The 26,277-nt window shown below is 39.5% G+C and overlaps 1 protein-coding gene and 1 long non-coding RNA gene across 2 annotated transcripts in view; one reads left to right on the top strand and one right to left on the bottom strand.

Moving 5' to 3' along the window:
- Window positions 1-641: 641 nt before the first annotated feature.
- Window positions 642-26,277, top strand: part of LOC132113080 (uncharacterized) — a 216,963-nt gene continuing 191,327 nt past the window's right edge. The window contains exon 1 of the long non-coding RNA XR_009425077.1: window positions 642-877. This is a non-coding gene — a long non-coding RNA (uncharacterized LOC132113080). The remainder of the gene's footprint in view (window positions 878-26,277) is intronic.
- On the bottom strand, window positions 1,868-6,747 carry LOC132113074 (ornithine decarboxylase 1-like). The gene is made up of 11 exons (XM_059520890.1): window positions 6,599-6,747; window positions 5,707-5,838; window positions 5,146-5,279; window positions 4,813-4,986; window positions 4,510-4,682; window positions 3,897-4,113; window positions 3,726-3,809; window positions 3,465-3,627; window positions 3,119-3,234; window positions 2,823-3,037; window positions 1,868-2,680 (listed from the first exon to the last, which is right to left on the bottom strand). Exons 3-11 carry the CDS (start codon window positions 5,245-5,247, stop codon window positions 2,542-2,544), a joined length of 1,383 nt encoding a protein of 460 aa, XP_059376873.1. The 5' UTR covers window positions 5,248-5,279; window positions 5,707-5,838; window positions 6,599-6,747; the 3' UTR covers window positions 1,868-2,541.

A 26,277-nucleotide genomic window follows, 5' to 3' on the forward strand; every position in this document is an offset into this window, starting at 1 on the left:
ATATATTAAAAGGAAAACCATAATCAGAAGGAGGACTAAATGCTTTAGACTTTGACACTATCAATAATATATTTAAAATTAATTGGATCAAACACTGTCTTTGTGAAAGTAACCTTCTATGGTTTTTTATTCCCAATTTAATCTTCAAAGAATGTGGTAGTCTTAATTTTCTACTTGCTTCCGATTTTAAATGTTCTAAACTCCCAGTTAAGTTGTCTAACTAGTTAAGTTGTCACAAACAAGCTTTGAATGCATGGAAATTAGTTTACAAACACAATTTCTCTCCCCATTCCTGTGTTATTTGGAATAACCAGTATATATTATTCAAAAACAAAACCATTTTTTGGAACGATTGGTTTAGCAAAGGTTTAACTTTTGTTACAGAATTGATAAATCAATGAGGTGACATATATAATTATAATGAATTTGTTAATTATTTTGGGACAAATGTATCTTCTAAAGAATATTTTAAACTCATTAATTGTGTCTCCCCGAAACTACTTTAACTTATAAAAAATGAAAAGATGTATAATCCTGTAATTGGTTCTCTTCCTAGTCTGACTGTTGGGGACCTTTCCATTAGAGATAAAAAATTTAATAATATATATATCAGAAGAATTTTAACCAAAGAAGTCAAAGAAACTCACTTTAAAATAGTAAACAGATACTATCCATGTAATGACTTTATCAGTAAGTTTAAAGAAGGGTTTTCACCAGTATGCAGTTTCTGTAAAGAAGAAAATGAAACAATTGTACATTTATTTTTCAGTTGTAATTAAATTATTTTGGTCCCAAGTTTCTTGGTTTCTTTTTGAGTTATTTTATAAGTTTGTTACAATAACTGATGCAATGGTATTGTTTATGGATTGTGATACTGGTTTATTGGAGATGGATAATATAATTACACTTCTTATATTAGGAAACTATCATATTCATAAAGCAAAATGTATATCGACTGTATTTTCCACTGATCTGAAGATTTTTTACGACTCTCTAACTTCGATACAGAACAACCGTAAAGCTCTAAAGACATCTAAACTGTTGAAAAAGATATTTAATGTATTAGAAACATGATTGATATGTGATATTGGATGCATCATTTTGATTTTGTTTTATGGATTCAAATGTCTCTGTATTCCCCTTTTATCTAAAAAAAAAAAAAGGACTGCCACTGGCATGTAATAAAGTCCGTTAGCCAAGGCACATGGTTAATATTATAGAAAATATTTTTTATTAAATTATAATTAAAATAAAATATGAATACATCTCTGATAATCCTGGGTTGTTATGGTCACGCAGGTTAGTTTACGAGTTAAACTCGTGGCCACGAGAAAACTGAGTGAACCGACCAGGTCCCCTCCCGGCCACCGTAGAAACCAGATCACAAAAGTAAGATATTTCAAACACTCGACAGATGTTATTAATTTAATTTGGAGCAGAGATGTTTTTAAGAAATTATTTAATAATGTTGAAACTAGAGTGCATTTTCATCAACAGGTGTTCCTCACAGCGCAGAGCATGTTTGTGAAATACAAAATTACCAGTTTTTTTTCAGAAATAACCGGACACTTGTTTCATTGTGTGGGGTTTCAAATAATATGTTATGGTCATAGTATTATGCTAGTTTCTCATTCTGCACAACACAAGTAAAATATATGTAACGTCTAAATAATGTAAACAAACTGACGTATAGATTTGGTGAAAGAATCAATCATCAGCACTAGATGGAGCTACATGTGTTTAGTGTAAAGTTGTTTTACCTGGCGTTCTAGAAATTCTTGATTTGTGCAAATCTTTTTGTGCCGTTTAAAACTTTCGTAAGTTGTAAAACGGTGCTACTGGAATGGAAATCAAAAGTACAAATCACAACATTTTTACAGCTACATTTATTTATATAAAAATACAAAACTTAAAAAAAAACAAAAAAAAAAAAACAGTTTCCATAGGAAAGCAATTCGGAAGCAATCCCATCTCTTTCATATCCATTTCAAATGCATCAGTGGCATAGATTTCAGGTCAAAAATAATAATCTACTAATCAAGTATAAAATGGAAATGGTCATGGAGGAAGAAATCTGCGAGTCTGTGTGAAGAGGATCTTATTTTCCAAGACTGTTGGGAGAACATTTCATGAAATGGCTACTTTTCAATCCTTTAAAACCCCTCAAAGTAGCATGAGCTTCCAACACACACGATTAAACCTCCCTCAAGTCCTCCAGTCAAGTATCTGGCCTTGTGATTTAGAAGTATATGTAAATAAAAAAAAAAAAAAAAAAAAGTTACTTAAAAAAAAAAAAAAAAAGCAGCATCTGCAGGACTGTGAGCCTTTCTGTGCGGCTTTCAGGTTTGAGCATTTGCAACATACAAAAGTGAAAAACAGCTGCATTTAGAATAGAAAAATGTAGCTATTGTTATTCAACAGCACATATTTGGAAGTGGTGGACCTCCAGACAGGGTTCAGGAGTAAATGACTGGAGAACTATGATAAACCGCTGTCTGAATGAGAACTGGCTCTTGCTCTGGTGGTCAGCGCTGAGGAGCATCACAGCACTTGAGTAGGGCACGGCTTGGCTGGCACGTCCAGTGTGCTCTCACGTCCGCAGTGGGACGGCACGCTTCCAGTACAGAGATCCTCAGCAGGAAGAGGAAGCCCCCGAGCACGGATCTGCTGCATACACTGCCTGCAGTCAAAGAGATCGGTCAAAACCTTCCATTAATCATTCTTCCAGTACAAGATTTTTGCTCACATGGTGTTACTTCTAAATAATAAAAAATACATTTCTTAACATTTAAAATATTAAAGAAAAAGCATAATTTGCTTACCAGGCTGTGCGGGACATGATGTAATGGATATCAGGTTTCTGGAAGCCATTAAAGGTGGAGGACGCGGCTACAGTGTAGGCACCCATGTTCTCAAACAGCAGCCAGTCGCCCACCTGCATGTCCGGCAGGCCGCACTGCTCCACGATACGGTCCAGCCCATCACAGGTCGGGCCCCAAATACTGCACGGGTACATGCGCTCGTCAGGCTTGGGTTTCTGCAAGACATTACAGGTTACAGGTTAGTCTCGGGGAAGAAACGCCTAACAAACAGGAACCTGGTGGACTCATCTCTGTACCTTGTGCAGAGTTGGCAGGACATGCGCATGATCATACAGAATACAGTTGAAGGAACCATAAACACCATCGTTCACGTAGTACATCAGGGTTCGGTCATTGGCCCCATCCTCCTCTTCTGAAAAGGAGAAGAAATTCAGTTAAAATCTTTATGTAATGCTTTACACACTACAGATTGCTTCAAAGCAGCACCTCAGTTATAAACAGAACAATATCGGTGTTATTCATTGCAGTTAAATTGATAATGTTACTAAATATTAGTGTTTGGATACTGAATATAGATAGTCCTTTAATTTAAAGTCTGAGAGCACATTAGAAACGAACATGGTTTTGAATGTTTGCCTTTACCATCTGAGGCTGATTGCTCATTCATGATGACCTTTTTGGCGATGATGTTGACCGCCAGCGTGTAAGCAGATGCTACATAATAGCGGCCAGGTTCAGCAATGATCCTCACGCCGCAGTCAACAGGGAAATATCTATCCAGTGCAGGGTTAATCACAGCAGCGATCTGCCAAACAAAAAAAACCCCCAGAAGTTAAGTTTGGTATAACCTTAACCTCTTTAGTTTGGTCACTTGAAGTTAAGATGGTGTTTAAGAATAAATACCTCTTCAAATTTCAGTTTGGTGTCATCAGAGCCCGGAAAGCCTCCTCCGATATCAAGCAAGGTCATGTTATATCCCACCTCCGCCTGGTGGACAACATCATTTTTCAGACTAAGCATGTATTCTATTGTATAAATGTGTGGTTTTAATTTTTATAGTATAAGATGACTTACCCCCATGTCAAAAACATAGCGTGCATCAGAGATAGCCTGGCTGTACGTCTCCGGATCAGTGCAACCGCTGCCCACATGGAAACTGACTCCAATCACGTCCAGCCCGAGCTCCTTCGCCCGCTCCAGCAACAGACGACTGCTCTTTAACGTGGCGCCAAACTTCACACTTAACCTGCACACGGCCTTGGAGTCATCAGTGGCGATACGGAGAACCAGTCTGCAGAAACAAGACGTGTTTACATGTCAGGAAAGTCTTGTAACAATGCACATAATCTTTTTTTTTTGTGCGTTTACTAAAATATATAATTGTCAGCCAATACATTTTTCTGTTTGGATACATATACACTTTTGTTTTAAGTGGTCAAACAATATACAAGCTTATATTTGGCATTTTTAATGCCATTAGTTTTACAGAAAGTTTATCTAAAGTAAAAGTGTTTATTTCACAGATTCAACAAAGTAATTTTTGCTTATGCTTGTTTTATTCACTGTTTCTACTTCATATGGTCTGATATCAAGTATAATCTGCTTTATATTGCTCATTGGCCACCCATACTGCTTGATACTATTATTCTGTGGTGAAATGTGACCTGGTTTTCTAATGGTTACTCACTTGGCATTCTCATGGCTTCGTGCCACCTTCATGAGCTCCACTTCGCTGTCAAACGTCATCATCTGCACTCCGTGAGCAGAGGCGTATTTTATCTGAGACACCTGCTTGCAGGGATTGGCGTAGATGATCCTGCTCGGCTCCACACCCACAGACTGAATGATCTGGATCTCAGTCTAACGGAGGATATGAGGATTAGAGGTCGGGTTAATACAAGATTAACAAGGTGCTACTGTCATGCACTCATTGAGACACATGGAGAAGTCACATTTGTGATTTAAGGAACTGATAAGATCTTTCACATACCTTGCTCGCACAGTCGAACCCGGCTCCCAGAGACGCCAGAGTCGTGACCACAGCCCTGCTGTCATTGCACTTCACTGCGTAGAACGGTGTGACACGGGGTAACACACGCAACCAACGGAGGTGCTTCTTCAGGACGTCACCCAGGTCGGCCACATAGAAGGCATCTTTGTCATCCTAAAAGAAGAAGAGATGGATTCAGAATAGTGGATGGCACATTTGCAGAGCCATTTAGATAAAATTAAGATGATATTACAATAAAAAAAAAATCTAAGTTTACATGCATAAAGCAACAATTAAGCAGACGTGTAGGTATAATACAACGCGTTCACTTACTGATAGTGATGACTCGTTGATCTTCTGCTCCACGATATCACGTGCACAGAATCCCTCCTCCAGGAAGGCGAAGTCAAAGTCTGATCCAGTCAAAGAGGTCATGGTGTTTGTTCAAGATTTGATTGCAAAAGAAACTGTTAAAGAAAAAGATAGGGGCGTTATAAAATGTGACCACTGAGATAACAAGGAATAAGACAAGGAAAGACTATCTGTCAGTGTACGTAAAGTAGTAGCTTATCTTTGCACTAATGACAGCTTTAGAGACTACAGAGGCAGCTCACTGATAGCTATAATGGGGATACTATTAAAGGAATTAAATTTGATATTTTCTGATGTCGTTTTAATTGTAGTTTGTTTTCATGTTTAAAAAGCACACTTTGATAAATGATAAAATACTAAAAATATTTAAAATCAGAATGTCTACAATACAAACGTTTGTAGAATTATTCCTCTCGCACTGTTGAAACTCTAATTTAAAAGGTACCACGGTACCCGGATCTTTAAGGGGTTTGAGTTTTCCATCCCTCTTTATTGTATGCTCTCAAAGGCAGAAAGACTCACCAGATGAATGCGAGAGATGGAATGAATGTGCTAACAGCTGTCGGACAGCCAAGGAGGTTCACCAGTGAAGTTGAATCCTTTCAGATAAGCCTCAAGGCCAGGGCCAGTGTGCACGTCTCCCAGGCAAGTATTCTGCAGATTACAAACATTAGGTCAGACCATAAAGTACAGGCGACAAACCAGTCCAAGCTAGGTTCTTTCGGGAACTCACATGGTGTAAAACTCATTACACAGTGTTTATCGTAACGGTCCATTTCGTGTAAAATTAGGAAATTGTTTCCCAGTAAATCTGGCACCCGGGCACACACACACAGTTGTGATGCAGAGCTATTTCGCAAAGCCGGTAAAATTAATCCCTCCCCTACAGAGCGCGCGACTACACCAGTTACCCAATAAGGAAAAGTCCTGTTTGGACCAACTATAACAGGCATTCCTGTCAGCCAATCACTGCTCACATCCAGCCGGCTTCTGCTTTCGGCTCAGCCAATAGAATGCGCTCATTCGGGCTAGCGAGGCTATGCAGCGTGAGGCTTCATTCATTGATCTTGAAAACTACTTCGCATTAACCAAATAATCTAGAAAACATTAACAACTCCACGTTTGTCAAAGCATCGGTCTGCAACGAGAAAGAGATCTGATGAAAGTCGAAGTTAAACACGCACAGGAGAGTGAGACAGCGCGGCCACGTTGACTCGAGGCCATGATGTCAAGACACACGACTGAACGATCCAAACACGTCTATATAAAACCACTTCGACAAACACCTCAGAGAATTAACTAACGTTAGAGGCTGATCGGTTAGATTGTGATTCGACTGTAACATACTAAAAGTTCATCCGGGCACTTTAAGACACTTAACGTCAGTGTCGATCAGTAATATCGTATAACTCACCTTAAAACGCATTTACAAAGAGTTTTCCCATTAGACCAGAGTGCTGGAAATGAATAACGTCGGCGTCGTCCCGCACACGAGCAGCTATGGTGATCTTCTACGGCGCAGAGCGAAGTAAACCCCGGCGCGGAGCACAGCTCTATATATAGTGATGAGGCGGTTTCCAAGGACGCGCCAGCTGGAACCGGTTTGTTCCTGCCAGCAGCTTCTTCTCGCGTGAGCGTCTGACTGAACCAGAGTTACACTCTCAGCTGTTATGAGATTAATAATTATTATTATCCGGAAACCTGTTAATGAAACAGAGCCCACAATGAACAACGGGCTCAACCATTGTACAATATATTAATAATAGATTTCTTGTGGTTCCCGGAACATCTATAAACTACCAGCTAAACTGTTATTACTAATTAGAAATGTAAATATTGGTTGAGGAGTTTCAATATATATATATATATATAAACACACATTTTGGTATCATATTTAAATGTGACAGAACTGTACAATAGAGGAACCAAGTGTTTTCTGAACATCTACAGTAGTCATTATAAGTGGATAAAAAAAGTTCATCAAAGTTGTCCTAAGACAAGAACGCTTTTTGATTTTAGGTTTTAGGACAACTTTGACAGGTTGTGATCGACATCAAATGTTGACTACCATATAAACTTAATACGTTTATGAAATAATAATAATACTATTAGAAAAAAAAAAAAAAAAAAAAAAAAAAAAAAAAAATATATATATATATATATATATATATATATATATATATATATATATATATATATATATATATATATATATACACACACAATTTTTAGTAATTGAAAAAGGCTGCACACAACCTAAAATACTGACATTTAAACGAAAACTGAAAAGATAAAAGCTAATTCCAAATGTAAATAAATATGATCCTATAGTGTACAAATAAATATATCTAATATTATAGGCTACTATTTTGGGAGTTACATTCACAGTTCATTATTTAAAAAAAATGTAGAATTAGAGTAATAGAATTGGGCAATAAATCCTATCATCCCTCTCGTACGAAGCACAGAGGTCAAGATTCATAGAAATGTGAATTTTACAAGCTACGCATATAATTGCTCTTTTAACTGGAAAAATATAATTGAGCCAAGAATTGGAAAGTGGATTAAAGAAATGGTGTCAATGGAAAAAGTATTGTATATTGTTGAAAAGAAACAAAATGTTTTTGGAGATGTCTGGAGACCTTTTACAACCATCTTAAGGACTCACAATGTTAATGTTGGAAACCTGCTACAAGAGCAAGCTCTGAGGGAGCATAGCATCACGATCTCCTACATAGACTTGGGACACACTCTTTACTGATTTAGGTGTCTTTAAAATGAAGGGAGGGAGAATAGGGTATAAAATGTTTGCTGTGCATGATTGTTATTCATTGTGTTATATGCTGTGATATGCAAAAACTGAAAAGTACTAAATATTTTGTTTAAAAAAAGGACTTTGGGCCAATGTGGCTGAGGTCATCCGGAGGAGCTTTTCTGTGCCTTTGTAACATTTCCTTCCTTGTAATTGGGCCATCTGGTTCCAGTTACCCTACAGCAGCTTTCAGTCAACATGCTGCAAGACCTTGCTGAAGATGTCAGACTGGATGTTTCCTCACCTTTTCCACAGATGTCCACTTCCGTCTTTTATCTTTGCTGTGCACACTTTGTTGTCATCCTGCCAGATGAATTAGGAGTGGACACTAGACCTAAATATATCAGTCCTGAAACTCCCCGTAATCAAAGGAGCAGACTAATTATGGCTATATCCCGTGCACCTGGTGACGGAAACAAATACACTTTTCCTCCTTCTTAAAAATAAATAAATAAATCAGTTAAGACATTTGACTGCATTACAAGTGCTAGACTTCATTGACGGCCCATGTATATTTGTGATGAAGCTGAGATATATCAGACACCATCAACTTTCTAACATTATAACAGAGTCAGTTCACAACTGGAAAAGCCTTTAAACTTCTGTATTTCCATTCGTACACTCACATACTCGCTGTGGCTTTTGTTTCATTGCTGTGGTTGGGAATACATTTCCCAGATGCAAATGAGCCCCGAGCTGAATCCATCGGCTTGCAGAATCCAGACAGAGCTTTCCAGAACTTCGATTTTTCCTTCAGAGGTCAACTAGACCATGAGGTCATTGTTTATATCCTCAAACACCACAAACCACATCACTTTTTCATGAACTCAATAATATTAAATGGGTAAGAATGTCAGTTTTTCCCCTTCCTTTAAGGCTCCGTACAACTTTTTTAATGTAGCACCATTTTGCACCCTTATCAAGATGATTATTAATCTGTCAATTTTCCTCAGAATTCAATATAGATCAAGGAAAGGAATTAAGGATTGGCCTAGTTCGTGATGTCTCTCTTTTTACTAAGGTTATTAATATTGTAAGTAATGTTAGATGTGTGGTTGACAGGTAAGCTGGTGTTTACAGCTGTGTGTAGATCTATGCATTGGTGTTTCCGACATAATACATACGCGACACACAGGCTTTTCTACCTTGCTCTGTGTACAGTACACACAGTCTTATGACCTCAAAGCTTTATTTCTAGCAACACGGATAGTTTTGAGTCCAAGCAGTTTGAAGGATGTGCCTTATTTCATCAAACCCAAACACGTGACATAAACACTGAGAACATGAGGGGTAAATAACTGGGTAGTTTTTCTTTTACTTATCATTATAATCTCGGATAAAACATCTCAAGAGTCCTCAAACACAGCTACTAAACAAAATCTTCAGACAATGTTTTAGTAAAATATCTGTTATACATAGTAAGCGGTTAGCTAGAAACCACTTAGCCACATGCTAAAATCTTGAATTTTAAAAAATTGAAAGCAAAAATGAAAAACCGCGCAGAAAACACGAGTGCGTTCCCAAACATCACGTACCCGAATGCAAGATAACTTGACAATGTTTGTTTTGTGTTTTTTCTATGTGCTCTGAGGTGCAGGTCAGTTATTATGTAGCAAAAAAGAGTCACAGGATTTATGGCAGCAACTTTTTAATATTTCTTTTTTGATACTTTGCGGCAGTTTCCTTGGAAGTGAAGATTATGTTCTCTGGAACACATGGGATGGAAAACGCAACTGTTTTATCTGACATTCCAATTTTCTGCACAAATTTAATTCACAACTTTGGATAGAAACTTAACTAGTGACAAGCTGTTGTACCCCTAAAAATAAAAATTTTCAGACTTTCCCCGAGTGTGTGGAGTGAGTGAGTGATTAGGGGAAGGAGGTTTCTGTGTCACAGCCGTCAGGAACGGTCACCGATAAGCCTGCTTTATTTACCAGGACTCACCAGGTGGCTGTTTTCAAAGACAGCATCTGTGATGGATACAGACCTAAGAGCATTTAGACACATTATGTGTGTCATCGTGAATGACACGTTCACACACAAACAAGAATCTACCCGTATGACTAGGTTTTTGCAATATAAATGGATGGAAATTGTATTTGTGATTCAAATACATAAATCTTAAATGTATGCCTTGTTTGTATCTCTTTTATTTTGACATTTTGTCATGTAAAAACTCCATAAGTTCAGAAAAATGCAGTTTAGGTACGCAGTTTAATCCTCACACAAGGTGCGTAAACCTGGGTAAAGAGATTCTCTCCTCTTTGAGCCAGCAGAGTCTGGATTAAACTTGTTCTTGATCCTGTTATGACTGCTTTCAGGGCATGCTCGCTTGTTTAAACATAAAAAAACGTTTACATGATTTATATGGCAGACACACTTTTTCCAAAATGACTTATAGTATATTTAATCTTTACACTTTATAAAGTGCAATCCCTGGAAACTGCAACATGACCTCTGCGTTGCTTGAGGAACTCACGGATGACCGTGTTTCAAGGGAACCTGACGCACTTATAGGTAGGTAAAAGTCACAAAGTCTAAGCTATAAAAAGGCAATGGTGTAAGACAGATTATTTTGATGAAAACACACATTAATGTTTATGCTGAGCTGAAAGTCCTGTACCTATTTTGGTATTCCCTGTCAAAAATGGGAAAAAAGCTTGTAAATCTCTTATTATAATATATTACCACCACATTTAAGAATCAACCTTTAGTTACATTTACATTTATGCATTTAGCAGATGCTTTTATCCGAGGCGACTTACAGTGCATTCAGGTTATACATTTATTTATTTATTTTTACCAGTATGTGTGTTCCCTGTTTGTTAAGTTGTTGTTTTTTTCAGTTAGTGCAGGTTTTGTATTTCTTTTTGGAACTGATTGGTCATAGGCCCCATTGTTCTGAGTTAATTAAAATATTGAATCCATTATTTTGTATTAATATAGTATAATGAAGAAAGTATAACCAATTTTTGGCAGTCCAGTCGTTTTTGTATGTGACTGTCACGAATGTAACAAGGTGGGGCAAATATCCCGGAAAAGTACAAAAATGAGCAAAGTCAGTAAGTTTTAGTACATGATTAAAGGGATAGCTCACCCCAAACTGAAAATTCTGTCATTGAATACTCACCCTTGTGTTGTCCCAAACTCAAAAGACCACAAAAGACCAAATTACTGATATCACATGGACTATTTTAACGATGTCCTTATCTTTCTGGGCCTTGAACATGGTAGTTGACACTATGGAGGGTCAGAAATCTGTAGGATTTATTTAAAATATCGAAAATATCGTGTTCTGAATATGAATAAAGGTCTTATAGGATTGAAACGACATTAGGGTGAGAAGTTAATGACAGAATTTTCATTTTTGGGGGAACTATCCCTTTAACAAGCATTTTTTGGGTGAAAAAGGAAATCAAAATGACTGGTAGCAATCGCATCCAAAATAAAAGTTTTTATTTACATAATATATGGGTGTGTAATGTGTGTATTTATTATGTACTGTATATATAAAGACAAACACATATATTTACATTAAATATATATTTATATTCATATAAATGATATCATATATTAATATATTTAATATATAAGTGTAACACATTTTTCTTAAATATATACATGCATGTGTGTGCATTTATTTATACATAATAAATATACACAGCACACACACATATATTATCTAAATCTTTTATTCTATTAATCTAAAACTTTTATTTTGGATGTGATTAAACGTATGACAGCACTAATTAAAATGAATTAATCTGAAGACAGTTTTGTGAAATTTCCTAATATGAAAATCTGACTTATAGTATATAAGTAAACAAGTCTACTTGTATCATTTATAATAACTAAATACATCCACAGGCCACAAGTTTAACTGAACGCATAAAACCAAAGGGTTGCTGTGTGTTAGTTTCAGCTTGGGAGAGTCTGTGAGTGTGGAATTACTCTAAAGACGTTACAACAAACAAACACACAATTCTGTTTCAAATACGTTTCTTATGAAACATCAAACTTTCTCAAGAGGAAACTTTATTGGCAGCAACATCACAAGGTTATGTAATAGACATTCATGGATGCGTACAAACAGGCTGTATGGTGTAAGCCATATGATATTGCTTTACAGACAGATGTGAGTCATTATTTACTCAAAGCTGAAATGATAGATCTAGAGATATAAATCCACTGATTTGTACCCTCCCTCGAAACAAAAGAAAATCTTCTGGCTCACATACCGCTACCCATGTTTCCAACAAAGTCTCTAATTCTCAGGAAGGCTCAGAGGCATCATTCCTCCAGTCTTCAGTGTCACATGATCTTCAGAAATCAGTCTAATATGATGATTCGATGCTCAAGAAACATTTCTGATTATTATCAATGTTGGAAAAATTTGTGTTGCTGAATATTTTTGTGAAAACCATGCTAAATGTTTTTGTGTGATGATTAGAAAATTCAAAAGAACAGCATTTATTTGAAACAGGATTTTTTTTTAACAGTGTATTTTTTTAATATATATTTTTTAAAGGTTGAAGAAAGGAGTCAAGGTTTACATACAGTAAGAGTAAACCTAGACACAAACCGCTTCTCACTGGTTTTTTCAGACCTTTGCTGATGACATCACACATCCTCATAACAGATTGAACTAGCTCTCTCTCTCTCTCTCTCTATCTTTCTGTATTTGGTACTTCCATTGGATGTGCATGTGAGGAGTGTTTCTGTAAAATATTTCAAAGTCCTGTCAGGACGTGAAGGAAGATGTTATTTGACTTGAGGTTGTTGATAAGTTGCTCTTAAATGAGCTTCATGCAGCAGCACAAATACTTTTTAATAAAATTTTTAATTAAGAAGTAGAAGCACATAATTTAACAAATAAACCACTACTTTGGCTATTCTAACATAATTCCACTTTTGATGTATAGCCTGTTCTATTTTGGCAACTTGTTTAATGAGTTAAAAGCGTAATGACTTTAACAATCAGTGTTTTTAAGTTTAAGTCAAAAGAAGTGGATGGATTTGCATGGTTTTTCTCTCTGTTACATCATGTCTCAAGAGGTTTGTGACCACAATCTTCTGCGGTCGTACTTAAGCCCCAGTTCAAGACTAAATGCATTAGATTACACATTCCCCTGCTTTTGATCTTTCTAGGCTATGGCTTTAGCAGGTAAGCGCTGACCGCAAAGTATTATTTCCGACTTTTGCAACAAAGAGATGGTGCTGTTCTCAATAAATATCATTTATGAGCTGTTGAGAATTGTGATGGCTGTCAGGTGCCTCGTACTAGACAGACAGGCAGGACGAGAGCCAAGACCCAATGTACAGTGAGATCTCTCAGTTTCTCGAGTCAGCACATTTCTCTTTTTCAGTTCCACCCGCAGAAAACGAGAGCAGGATCAAATGAGGATAAATGAGGCCAGACGGAGTGCAAAGAAGAGAAGCTCACCATGATCGAGACCACTTTTTTATCACACATGAGAGGACACTAATAGAGAATGACACAGCGTTGCCTGAGATGGACTCATGGCCTTGCGAAAAAGAAGTGTATGCACTTGTAGTGTACTTCAAATAGGTAGTATATTTTAAAAAAAAATTGTACTTGTAGATAATGTAACAGCAATTAAAAAAAAGGCCACTTAAGTGTCTTTTCATGACACTTTCATTACTGTTTCTTTTAACATGCTTGTGCACTTTTCAATAATGTCAAATGAAAAATTTAAAAAATCAGTTTAAAGTATATTTTAAATCACTGTTTTAAATAATCTTTTGTGATGCCTTAAAGTGCACTTATTTGACTTGCATAATACAATAAAGTAAATGTACTAAGTTAACATTTCTTTACATATGCGATTACAGATATATTTAAATACATGAGATACAAGTTTACATAGAAATGACATTATAGTTTATTTTAGTTTAGTGTATTTGTTGTTTATTTAGTTTAAGTACATTCACTTTAACCAGATTTTAAAGAGAATAGAAGTAGATATGATGAAGTAGAAGATGTACTGAAGTCCTACATAAGTCCTAAAAAAAAAAAATAAATAATGCTTAAGTTCAACTAGTTGCATTTAATGTAAATTATAATACATGTGTTTTATTGTAAACAGATCCAGAATAAGGTTCTTTTTTGGTGCTGAGCAGAATAATATAAGTTTCCATAAAGAAGCATGCTTTGAAAGTGCTATAAAACCTTAATGGGTGTTGTCAAGTATGGACAATGTGAACCCTTCACAGTAAATAGGGTGAGCTTTGATTTCATGTTGACTTTAATAAGTGCTTGTGTTCCCTGAATCGTTTAATATGTCTGAACACTACCTATACATCAAATATGAGATGAAAAGTGTGTTAAAGTGGACAGACTCTGGACTCTCCAGCACTGAGTCTGTAAATCCCAGTGTGGCCCTCAGACGGTCCCGGGCTCAGACAGTGACGTGTAGAGGGGCAGCTTTTTGACCCGGATCGCTGAGGGGGGATTACTCTGAATAAGTACACCCTCTTTTGTCTGGCTGTGTGAAATCCAACCAAAACTTGTCTGTTCTTCCATATCATCCACTAAACACAAAAGAAACTTACCCTGGTCAATTTCTTTGTAAAATAATCAGCTCACATATAGTTTATAAAGGCATCATTTACTTGCAGAATGCAAGCTTCGGGAGGGCGCTTAAGTCTGGACTAGTGTGTTTAGGTATATTGGTGCAGAGCCAGTGGCTATCTTGTAGGTAAACATCAGTACCTTGAATTTGATGCGGCAGCGTCCAATCTAGTTACAATGAGAAGTAGAGTTGAGTGCAATTTGCATAGCAAGAAAAGCCATGTTTCTGAATGACAGATCCTAATGATGACAGAAGAAGAGAAAAGAAGTGTTCCAAGAACAGAGCCCTGAGGAACCCCAGTACAAGAAGTTGTGACTTAGAAACCTCACCCCTCCAAGACACCCTGAAGGATCCACCTGATTGGTAAGACTTGAACCATTGGGGTGCAGTTAATGAGATGCCTATCTTCATGAGGATTGAAAGGAGGATCTAGTGGTTAACTGTGTCAAAAGAAGCAGACAGATCTGGCTAATGAGGACTTGGAAACTGCTCTTCCCAGTCTCAGGGCTTCATTAACAGAGAGCAGGGCAAAGCCAGTTTGGTTGTTGTCCAGGAGGTTGTTCTGTGTGAGAAATGGAAGAATGGAAATTCTGTGTGAGAAATTGCACCTTGAATGGAAGAATGGATACCCATCTGTAACTTTCTAAAAGTGCGGGATTTAGAGAGGGTTTCTAAAGGAGTGGAGTTACCCGAGCCTGCTCAAATGATGTAGTAAATGTACCAGTCTGAAAAGAGGAGTTGATCATTTGTCTGAGTGCAGGCATAACTGAAGAAGAAATGGCCTGAAGGAGGTGAGTGAGGTTGGGATCAAGTGGACTTTTGATTGCTTCCGAGAGTGGAGAGAAAGAAATTGGCAGCTGATTGTTCTTGTTTCATTTATGAAGTATATAGCAAAGTTGTCAGCTGTAAAGGTCTTGGCACACAAGTACAAAATGGTCGTTTGAAATTTTTGCAAGTTAAAAAATAAATACGACCTCACATTGTGTCAATCACATTTACACACGGCCTTCAAAACTTTTGTCCGTTATAAAAAATTTGGATCAGAATTGATTTTCTTTGGTTTCGCATCTGTAGCAAGCATTTAGGAAAGGATGAGCAATATGATAAAAAACTTGAGAAAAAAGCACATATGAATAGAAGGTTTTGAAAAATCCGAACAATTGTTAATTTTGTTGTGGTAGCATGTCATTTTAACAGTGGAAACATTTGCATAGAAGGAAGAGAGGAGTGACAGATATGAACTAAGGTCAGTAGAGGTTTTGGATTTGCGCCACTTCCTCTCTGCAGCCCTGAGCCTAGAAAATAAACATTTTCTAAGACAGCAGGACCAGATTAAACCATCTCAAATCAGCTGTAATGCTTTAAAAAAATACCTAACCAGCATATGCAATTTTTCCAACAGGAAGGTACAGTTACAGTGTTTTTAAAGGAAGAACTTACCAAAGATTAATGGTGGTGATGTTGGAGTCATGTGACCATGGTGTAGCTTGTTTGAAGTCTACATTTAGCTTTTTTTATTGCCAGTTAAATGTATTTAGGCTTTAAAAAATCTATGAAAGTTGTGTTCAGTTATAAAGATTATCATGATGAGAAAAATATGCAAGAATCATTATCATCAAGAATCATTATCAGCAAATTGAATTTGTTTTCTTTTTCTTTTCATTTTTTCAACCATTTAACTTTTCACTCCATATGGCATAATGAAAAAGTAAAAATAAATTAATAAATAATAATAATAATATTTACAGACTTGACTAAATTTTCCATTTCATCACTTGCTCACCAATATATCCACTGCAATAATTTATTTAAACCAATAATCAATAAAAATTCTTCCTCCATAGAAAAAGCCATCACGTCTGAAAAAGGAGAAAGATATGCACAGATGAAGTTGAAAACATCTTGTGGATTATCGTGATGTTTTTATCAGTTGTTTGGACTCTCATTCTGACAGCACTCATTCACCGCAGAGCATCCATTGGTGAGCAAGTCATGAAGTGCTATGTTTCTCCAAATGCTACTTGGTTTGATATTTCGAATATCAATGCAACGATAGTGGAACATTTTCAAATTGTCCAACTGTGTATATCTTTTGCATGAGGGAAAAGCTTTTATAGAACAGGAAAATCATTTTGTCATTGCATTAGCTCATTTTGTAATCATTTTGTAAGCATTAATAAATGCTTACAGATAATAAAAATCTATTGATTCCCAAGAAGATAGCCTAATAGCCTGTTGCCTTTTATGTTCTTCGATCACTGGACGTATCAGTTGCAATTACTGTAAAAGCATATACTTATAGTAGAGCTCCAGCTGCTGTATCTCTGACAATAAATGAGAAATATGTCAGAATTACAACATTTAAGACCATATTTGTGCTCAGCACTTCTTGAAAGTCAATGTAACGGGTGCCCAGCACCAACTATGCATGTAACTGCACAGCAACCATAGAGATCAACTATTAACTTTAGCTGACATGTCACCACTAAATCTTCTGATTTGATTATTTAATTAGTTTTATAAAGAAACTTAACATTTCTGTGTGTTGTGGCAAATTATTTCCTTTAGTTGTGATATATTCAGAATGAATATAGTCTGATTTCATGTACCTGCTAAAATAAGGTAATTAAAACAAACTCTGTCAGCACATTTGTGGATGTGAATGTTTTGGCTACTGTAAGCATGTGGTTGGTGCACTGATGATGTCATCCTGCTCTTAAAACAGACATGCTGAAGCACTTTCCAAAGGGAAAGTAGAAACAGCGCATTTCTAAACCTCTTCTAATATTGCTTTGCAGGAATAAAGACCCAGACCCAACTAAAACCTCATGCGGTCTTTTTTTAAGGAACTGATGAGATCATGATATTTCCATACCATTGAAATACTATTTATTTTTTCACTTTAATGTTTTAAAGTTGTAGTAATTTTATGATGTATTTTTGTCATTGTTATTGTTTTTGTAATTTTGGTTTTAGTTATTTTAGTACATCAAATTACAGTAAATGTAAATGTATATACTGTAATATAAAAAAGAATATAAATAAAAATAACTGCAAACATATCTTTAATTTGGCCAGAATTACATGTGCTTGTCTTAAAGAAGGTTTAGAGGAAATGTTAAATAAGTTGTTACAGTAATAAATGTTATTATTTCTTATAAAGTGCTTTATAATTAAATACATCCGAAAGGTAATCTAAAATTACCATCAAATACCCCTATATGTACATGTGTGTGTGATGTGATATCAAGGTTTATTAGAAGTTAGTTTATTAGAAGGAAATTTGACACTTAGGGCAGGAGGAAGTGACTACCATCAAATCTAACATCAGATGGGCAATCTTGTGCTTTCACTTCTCAAAATTTGTCTCAGTATTCAGATATTAGCAGCTGATAGCTTCATTTTCCATTTAAGCAGAAGCTATTATAAAGTATATATAATGTGGTGGATGTCTAACTTTCAGTCGTCTCAATTAAAGTTCACTGATGGATTGAGGTTATTTAAAATCAAGATAATGGAAACATCAGAGGATGAAGTGTTTCTGTTTGGATAGATTATAAGTCTGTGATGCTGTGTGCCTTTAGTCTATGTCAGCATCCAAATTGGCATCTGTCCTAATGTTGTGAAGAATAATGAGAGGATGCAAGATGCAAGTTAACAAGTTTAATGATAATAATGAGAGTCAGAGTGAAGACACAGGCCGGGGACAAACAATCAGGTGGTGGTGGTGAAGCAGGGACGAGATGGCGATCCGGTGGTGGTGCGGTGAAGAGCGTGAAGAGAAACCCAGGAACCATGGAACATCCAGACGACACGAGGAACTGACGAAATCCAAACGACACGAAGAACTGACGAAATCCAACGGAGAACTGGGCTTGACGAGACACAAGAACAGGACGCACACCAGGGAACAACCACTACGATCTGACAATGAGAGAGGGAATTTACTGATATATATATGGAGGTGAAATCAACGACAGCTGGTGACACTAAGCAACAACGAGTAACCACACCCACACAATTACACTCTCACAGTCACCTCAGTGTGAGACAGCCGATTCATGAACCGTGACAGTACCCCTCCCCTTAGTAACACCTCCTGGTGTTCCCAGACAACCTTACCTGCCGATTGTAATCATCGATAAGTGAGTGATCCAGAATGTCCCTAGCAGGAACCCAACTTCTCTCCTCCGGACCGTAACCCTCCCAGTCCACCAAGTACTGAAATCCGCGTCCCTTCCATCTCGAGTCCAGAATGCGGTTTACCAAATACGTGGGTTCCCCATCTACGAGTCGCGGCGGGGGTACTGTGGCATGCGGATTAATGGGAGAATAAAACAAGGGCTTGATTTTAGACACATGGAAGGCGGGGTGAATTCTCCTGTAAGCCGGAGGTAGTTTGAGTCGGACTGCCACCGGACTAATAATTTTGGTGACAGGAAACGGGCCAATGAATTTGGGAGCTAACTTGTTAGACACGGAGCGGAGAGTAAAATTCTTAGTAGAAAGCCACACTTTTTGACCCAGGACGTAAATGGGAGGCTTTGACCGGTGGCGATCGGCCTTTGCCTTCATGTGCCCCCCTGCTTGGAGTAGAGTCTCACGGGCTCTAGTCCAAGTACGGCAGCACCTCTGGACGAATGCGTGAGCGGAGGGGACCGCGACTTCGGATTCCAGACTCGGAAAAATTGGTGGCTGGTAACCTAAACTACACTTAAATGGCGAGAGGCCCGTGGATGACACTGGCAACGAATTGTGGGCGTACTCCACCATAGAAAGCTGTTGGCTCCAGGATGAAGGATTCTTGGCAACCAGCCATAGCAACATTCTCTCGAGGTCCTGATTGGCTCGCTCAGACTGACCATTGCTCTGGGGATGATAGCCCGAGGACAGACTGACCGTGGCCCCCAGTAATTACAAAATTCTTGCCAAAATTTGGATACGAATTGGGAACCCCTGTCAGAGACCACGTCCATCAGGAGGCCATGTAAACCAAAAGACGTGATCTATGACTGTGACCGCTGTCTCCTTGGCTGAAGGTAATTTGGGCAAGGGGATGAAATGTGCTTCCTTCGAGAACCGGTCCACTACAGTTAAAACAACCGTCATGCCATTAGAGGGCGGGAGGGCGGTGACAAAATCTAGAGTGATATGGGACCAGGGTCTCGAAGGGACAGGCAGCGGTCGAAGTAACCCATCTAGGGGTCGGTTAGATGTCTTACCAGTGGCACAGACTGAACAAAACAAAACAAAATCGTGAATGTTGCGAGCCATAAGTGGCCACCAGAATCGTTGCTTAACTAGATAACTAGTGCGAGTCACTCCTGGATGACAAGCCACGTTGGAACAATGACCCCATCGAATAACATCGGACCGTAACCCCTCCGGCACAAACAAACGACTCGGCGGGCAACCAGGCGGAGGCGTTACCCCTTCTAAGGCTGTCTTGACCTTCGATCTCCCATAACAGAGTGGAGATGACAACTTTCTCAGGTAAAATACACTCTGGAGTGACCGGGCGTTCGGATGGATCAAAAATACGAGATAAAGAGTCGGGTTTGATGTTCTTAGACCCCGGGCGGTACGAGAGAGCAAAATAAAACGTCCGGAAAAAAAGAGCCCACCGAGCCTGCCTGGAGTTGAGTCTTTTAGCTGATCTGATGTATTCAAGATTCTTATGGTCAGTCCAAATGATAAAAGGTACCCCCAGAACCCTCTAACCAATGACGCCACTCCTCCAACGCTAACTTAACTGCCAACAACTCTCTGTTACCAATGTCATAATTACGTTCGGCAGGCGATAATCGATGAGAAAAAAACGCGCAGGGATGCATCTTATCGTCTGAGAAAGCGCGTTGTGAAAGCACTGCTCCTACTCCCACCTCTGACGCGTCGACCTCCACCACGAACTGAGGTGTGGGGTCAGGGGTGACAAGAATGGGAGCCGAAACAAAGCGACTCTTGAGGTTGGTGAACGTAGTTCGGGGGGAGGTCAAGGCAGTCAGAGGTGCGACTAGTTGGCTGAAGTTGCGAATGAAACGCCGGTAAAATTTGGCGAACCCCAGAAACCGCTGTAAGGCCTTACGGGAATCTGGACTTGGCCAATCTACCACAGCCTTAACCTTGTCAGGGTCCATGCGCACTCCCTCAGAAGAGATGATGTACCCTAGGAAGGGAACAGACTATGGATGAAACGAGCATTTCTCCGCCTTGACAAAAAGCCCATTCTCTAAGAGTCTCTGGAGCACTCGTCTGACGTGTTGAACGTGTTCCTGGAGAGACGAAGAGAAAATCAATATATCATCCAGGTAAACATATATGAATTGATCTACCATATCTCTCAACACGTCATTCACGAGTGCCTGGAAAACCGCTGGGCTGTTGGAAAGCCCGAAGGGCATAACCAAATATTCAAAAAGGGCCCCCTGGGGGTATTCAAAGCGGTTTTCCATTCATCCCCCTTCCTGATGCGAACCAGATGATATGCATTGCGTAAGTCCAGTTTCGTGAAAATGGATGCTCCCTGCAACCTCTTGAAAGCTGAAGACATCAACGGCAAAGGATAAGAATTCTTTACCGTGATGTTGTTCAGCTCTCGGTAGTCAATGCAAGGTCGCAGAGAACCATCCTTCTTTCCAACGAAAAAGAACCCCGCCCCCGCAGGAGAAGAGGAAGGCTGGATGAACCCAGAGGCCAGAGAATCAGAAATATATTTCTCCATGGCCTCCCTCTCAGGAACAGAAAGAGAGTAAAGTTTGCCCTTAGGCGGAGTCTTATCTGGCAGTAGATCTATCGCACAGTCATAGGAACGATGCGGAGGGAGAGAAGCAGCACGGGACTTACTGAACACTTCCTTCGGGTCGAGGTACTCCGCGTTAGAAAAATACGCTGCCTTACTCTGAAACCCAGAACCAGACACAGAGGGACAGGCAGACACTAAACAAGATTCATGACAGTGGTTACTCCATGTGGAAATTGTGTTAGTGCACCAGTCGACCCGGGGGTTGTGTTTAAAGAGCCATGGGTGTCCCAAAACCATTGGTGCAAGTGGTGAGTCCATGAGGAGAAATGAGAGGGTTTCAGTGTGATTGCCAGAAGTGATGAGGGCGATACTTTCGGTGGAATGAGTGATCCGGGGAAGTTCTTGTCCATTGAGTGCGTTGACGGTGATCTGGTGCGAGAGGGGAGTGATGGGGATCTGCAGTTGAACAGCCAATCTAAAATCCATGAAATTACCCTCCGCTCCCGAATCCAGTAGTGCATTGATGCAGTGCGTCGACGTCTGCCATCTCAGTCTTACCGGGAGGAGGGTCGATGATGGTGATGAGGGCTTCTCGGCGGAGATCCCACCCGATAGTAGCCTCATACTTACTACCGGCCCTGCTCTTTTACCGGACAGGAGTGGATGAAGTGGCCTGCCCGGCCGCAGTATAGGCAAAGTCCCTGGGATCTCCGCCTCTCTCTCTCCTCCCGGGAAAGTCGAGCTCTCCCCACCTGCATGGGCTCATGATCAAATGCGGGGCTGACCGCGCTCGCACCATCGGTCTGGTGGTTCTCTGGAGCTGGGCTGTGGATGGCTGGGACGCGTCAGCCGGGTTACGCGATTAAGACGCGCGTCCACTCTCAGGGCGAGTTCTATCAATCCGTTCAGTGTCTCTGGTAAATCCGTAAATCTCTAAATGGCGTAAATCTCCTTATAAACGCGGTCAGCCAGCCCATGCAGGAACATATCCCACTGCGCTACGGCACTCTGCGGCCAGGGTGTGGAACCGAATGGAAAAATCCGCCACCGAGCCTTCTCCCTGTCGCAGTTCGGTGAGTAATCTGGCCGCCTCCTTACCCGCCACTGCCCGATCGAAAACTCTCCTCATTTCTTTGGAGATTGCCTGGAACGAGGTGCAGCAGTTGTGTCCGTTCTCCCACACCGCCGTTCCCCAAAGCGCTGCTCTTCCTGACAGCAGGGTGAGTACAAATGCTACCTTTATCGGTTTGCTCTGAAAAGTACGTGGTGAGGAATGCTCTACAAAATTCAGGCTCACCGGAATATCCCTCTGGTGTGGGTAGGCGTGGCTCTGGTCCTTCCGCTGCTGCCGGCGCTGGTGGTGGGGGAACGGGCGGCGTGGGGAGTGCAGTGGGAGTCCGTAGAAGCTGTACCTGTTGGGTGAGCTCGGACACCTGCTTCACGAGTGCTTGTACCGCTCGACCTGTGCCTGAGATATTTTCTTCCTGTTGGTCCATACGTGAGATACTGTGAGCGATGAAATCCTTGAGCTGAGAAGTGCTTGCTGCATCCATGTTTGGTTAGATCGTTCTGTGATGAATAATGAGAGGATGCAAGATGCAAGTTAACAAGTTTAATGATAATAATGAGAGTCAGAGTGAAGACATAGGCCGGGGACAAACAATCAGGTGGTGGTGGTGAAGCAGGGATGAGATGGTGATCTGGTGGTGGTGCGGTGAAGAGCGTGAAGAGAAACCCAGGAACCGTGGAACATCCAGACGACACGAGGAACTGACGAAATCCAAACGACACGAAGAACTGACGAAATCCAACGGAGAACTGGGCTTGACGAGACACAAGAACAGGACGCACACCAGGGAACAACCACAACGATCTGACAATGAGAGAGGGAATTTACTGATATATATATATGGAGATGAAATCAACGACAGCTGGTGACACTAATCAACACAACGAGTAACCACACCCACACAATTACACTCACACAGACACCTCAGTGTGAGACAGCCGATTCATGAACCATGACAAATGTACAATATCTTTACTACCTTTCTAGTTCTCAACGTGGTAGTTCTGTTGGTGTAGGGCCAGAAAGCTCTTGGATTTCATCCAAAATATCTTAATTTGAGTTCAGAAGATAAACAAATGCCCCATTGTACCACTGTCCAAACTTTACATGTGGCACAGTGCAGACAGGTGAAGTTATTGTTCTCCTGGTCACTCCACAGAACAGGTTTCCACTGCTCCAGAGTGCATGCTTTACTTGGCTTTTACTCTTGGTGATGTGACGGTTGCATGCAGCTACTTGACCATTGAAACCCATTCCATGAAGCTCCTGCCACACAGTTTAAATGTGAATATTATGCCAGTGGATGTTTGGATCTCTCCAGCTCTGGAATCAACAGTGAGCTGGTGACTTTAACACACTCGGTGACATTACATCGTCTTCTGCTTCGAGTTGCTGCTGTTCTTAGGCTCTTCTATTATCCACATACAGTTGAGGTGCAGGAGTGAAATTTCACAAACTAATTGCAAAGGTGGCATCTAATCACACTACCATGTCTGAATTCACTGAGCTCTTCAGAATGACCCTCTAATTTGCACATATGTTTGTAAATACAGACTTCATTGATTTTATTCACCTGTGGCAATTCATATGATTGAATCCTCTAAATTCAACAGTTAACAGATAGTTCACCCAAAATGAAAATTACCCCATGATTTAGTTACCCTCAAGCCATCCTAGGTGTATAAGACTTTATCCTTTCAGACGAATACAACAATAGTTTTATAGGTTTATGAAGATTTATGAAGGTTTATGAAGTTTTAAATATGAAAATTACTCTTACAAAAATGATTCACTTCCGGATGCCTTTGTTAAAGCTCTAGAGCCATGTAGAGTATGATGCACTTCATTTTGCTTCAAAATCTCGACCACCATTCACTGCCATTATAAAGCTCAGAAGAGCCAAGACATTTTTTAATATAACTCCAATTGGATTTGTCTGAAAGAAGTAAATAATATACACCTAGGATGGATTATTATGGGTGAGTAATTCATGGGTAGTTCATGGTCATTTTTGGATATACTATTCCTTTAAGAAGTTTGTCCCATGACTTTTGTCAATATAGTGCAGGTAAAATGTTTGATTTTGAACGGCCTCTCAGTCAAACCATGATTTTGTTGTTAAACCACTATAAAGAATCAAATGCATTTTAGAAATGTTCAGCACTAAATGTTAATTGATGCTGAACAAGAATTGATTTGTGTGTGTAAATCAGAACAGGACAGAGCAGATGTTGATAAAAATGTTTTATGGTTCTTCACAAAACACAAGGTCCTGTTTAGACTGAACTGAGAGATGTTGTGGAAAAAGGGACGTCTGAAACACACACACACACACACACACACACACACTCTCTCTCTCTCTCTCTCTCCCTTTCTCTCTCTCTCTCTCTCTCTCTCACACACACACACACACACACACACACACACACAAACACACACACACACACACACACACACACACACACACACACACACACACACAAACACACACACACACACACACACACACACACACACACACACACACACACACACACACACACACAGTCTCTAAACATGAATCACTGACAGCATCTGTAATGGAACTGTCTCTTGAACACAAAAGTGGTTCCTGCAGATGATCGGACACATTTTAAGGCTGTTTTAAAAGTCCTGAATATCAGTATCCATGAGTACGATCAGTCCTGAGTTTAAAAGGGTCTCCTTCCTCTTCCTCGTCTACCCCTGTGAGACTGTAAGTGTCCAGCCGCCCATCACGTTCACCCTGCTGTTGAAATCACTGCCTCTCCGTCTGACGAAATACAAGATACAATTAAAATCAAAGCCAAATTGATCCATAACTTGTCTAAACATTTTTTTTTTTTTCTGAAAGGGTAAAAATGTCTTGGCTGCATCCGAGCAACGTGGAGTTGAGACTAAACTAAAAGCAGTGAGACTCAGCACAACAATAGCTCAGCTGTTTTAAAAACAGTGTCGCTTTTCCACTTACAGGATACCATTTCCAAAAAGATTGGTGTAGCGTAACACAACTCACTCAGCTGTAATCAAATGTGTTCGTTCTCTGTCTTTTGAGAAGTAATGGAAAACTTGATTCATTTTAGTGAATCATCAGCTTTCTTTAGCCATTCTTTGGTTTGCTCAGACTCTTCACGGAAATAAAGCAGTTCAAAGAAAGGTCCCTGCATGACATTTTAGATTATTTATATTGAAATACAGCTTTGACGTTAGTGCTGCTGTTCATATTTTTACTCTGTTCTAGTTTTGATAGTTTATAAAGTGAAATTTATCTACTCAAGCTTACTGAGGTCAACTTAACTCAAATGGATAGAAAAGAACTACTGCTTTAACTTAGAGAACTACATTCTGAACAAATCCACTGAGAACAATCCAGTGTTTTAACTGTGAATGTAGCACAACCACACAGAACAAGCAGGTGTTTTCATGTGGATACCACACATGAACTGGTCCCTCGACTGAGCCTGGTTTCTCCCGAGATTTTTTCTCCATTCTGTCACCGATGGAGTTTCGGTTTCTTGCCGCTGTCGCCTCTGGCTTGCTTAGTAGGGGTCACTTCATCTACAGCGATATCAATGACTTGATTGCAAATGATTGCACAGAGACTATTTAAATTGAACAGAGATGACATCACAGAATTCAATGATGAACTGCCTTTAAAGGTCCCGTTCTTCGTGATCCCATGTTTTAAACTTTAGTTAGTGTGTAATGTTGTTGTTAGAGTATATTACAGTACTGACGTCACTAGAACCGTTTTTTGACTAACCTCCACCCACATGAATACACAAAAAAGGGGGCGTGGTCTTGTTGCGCTCCCAAGGAGAAGAGGAAGAGCTGCGTTTGTGTTTGTCGACATGTC

This window comes from Carassius carassius, chromosome 32 (assembly GCF_963082965.1).
Source record: "Carassius carassius chromosome 32, fCarCar2.1, whole genome shotgun sequence".
NCBI lineage: Eukaryota > Metazoa > Chordata > Actinopteri > Cypriniformes > Cyprinidae > Carassius > Carassius carassius.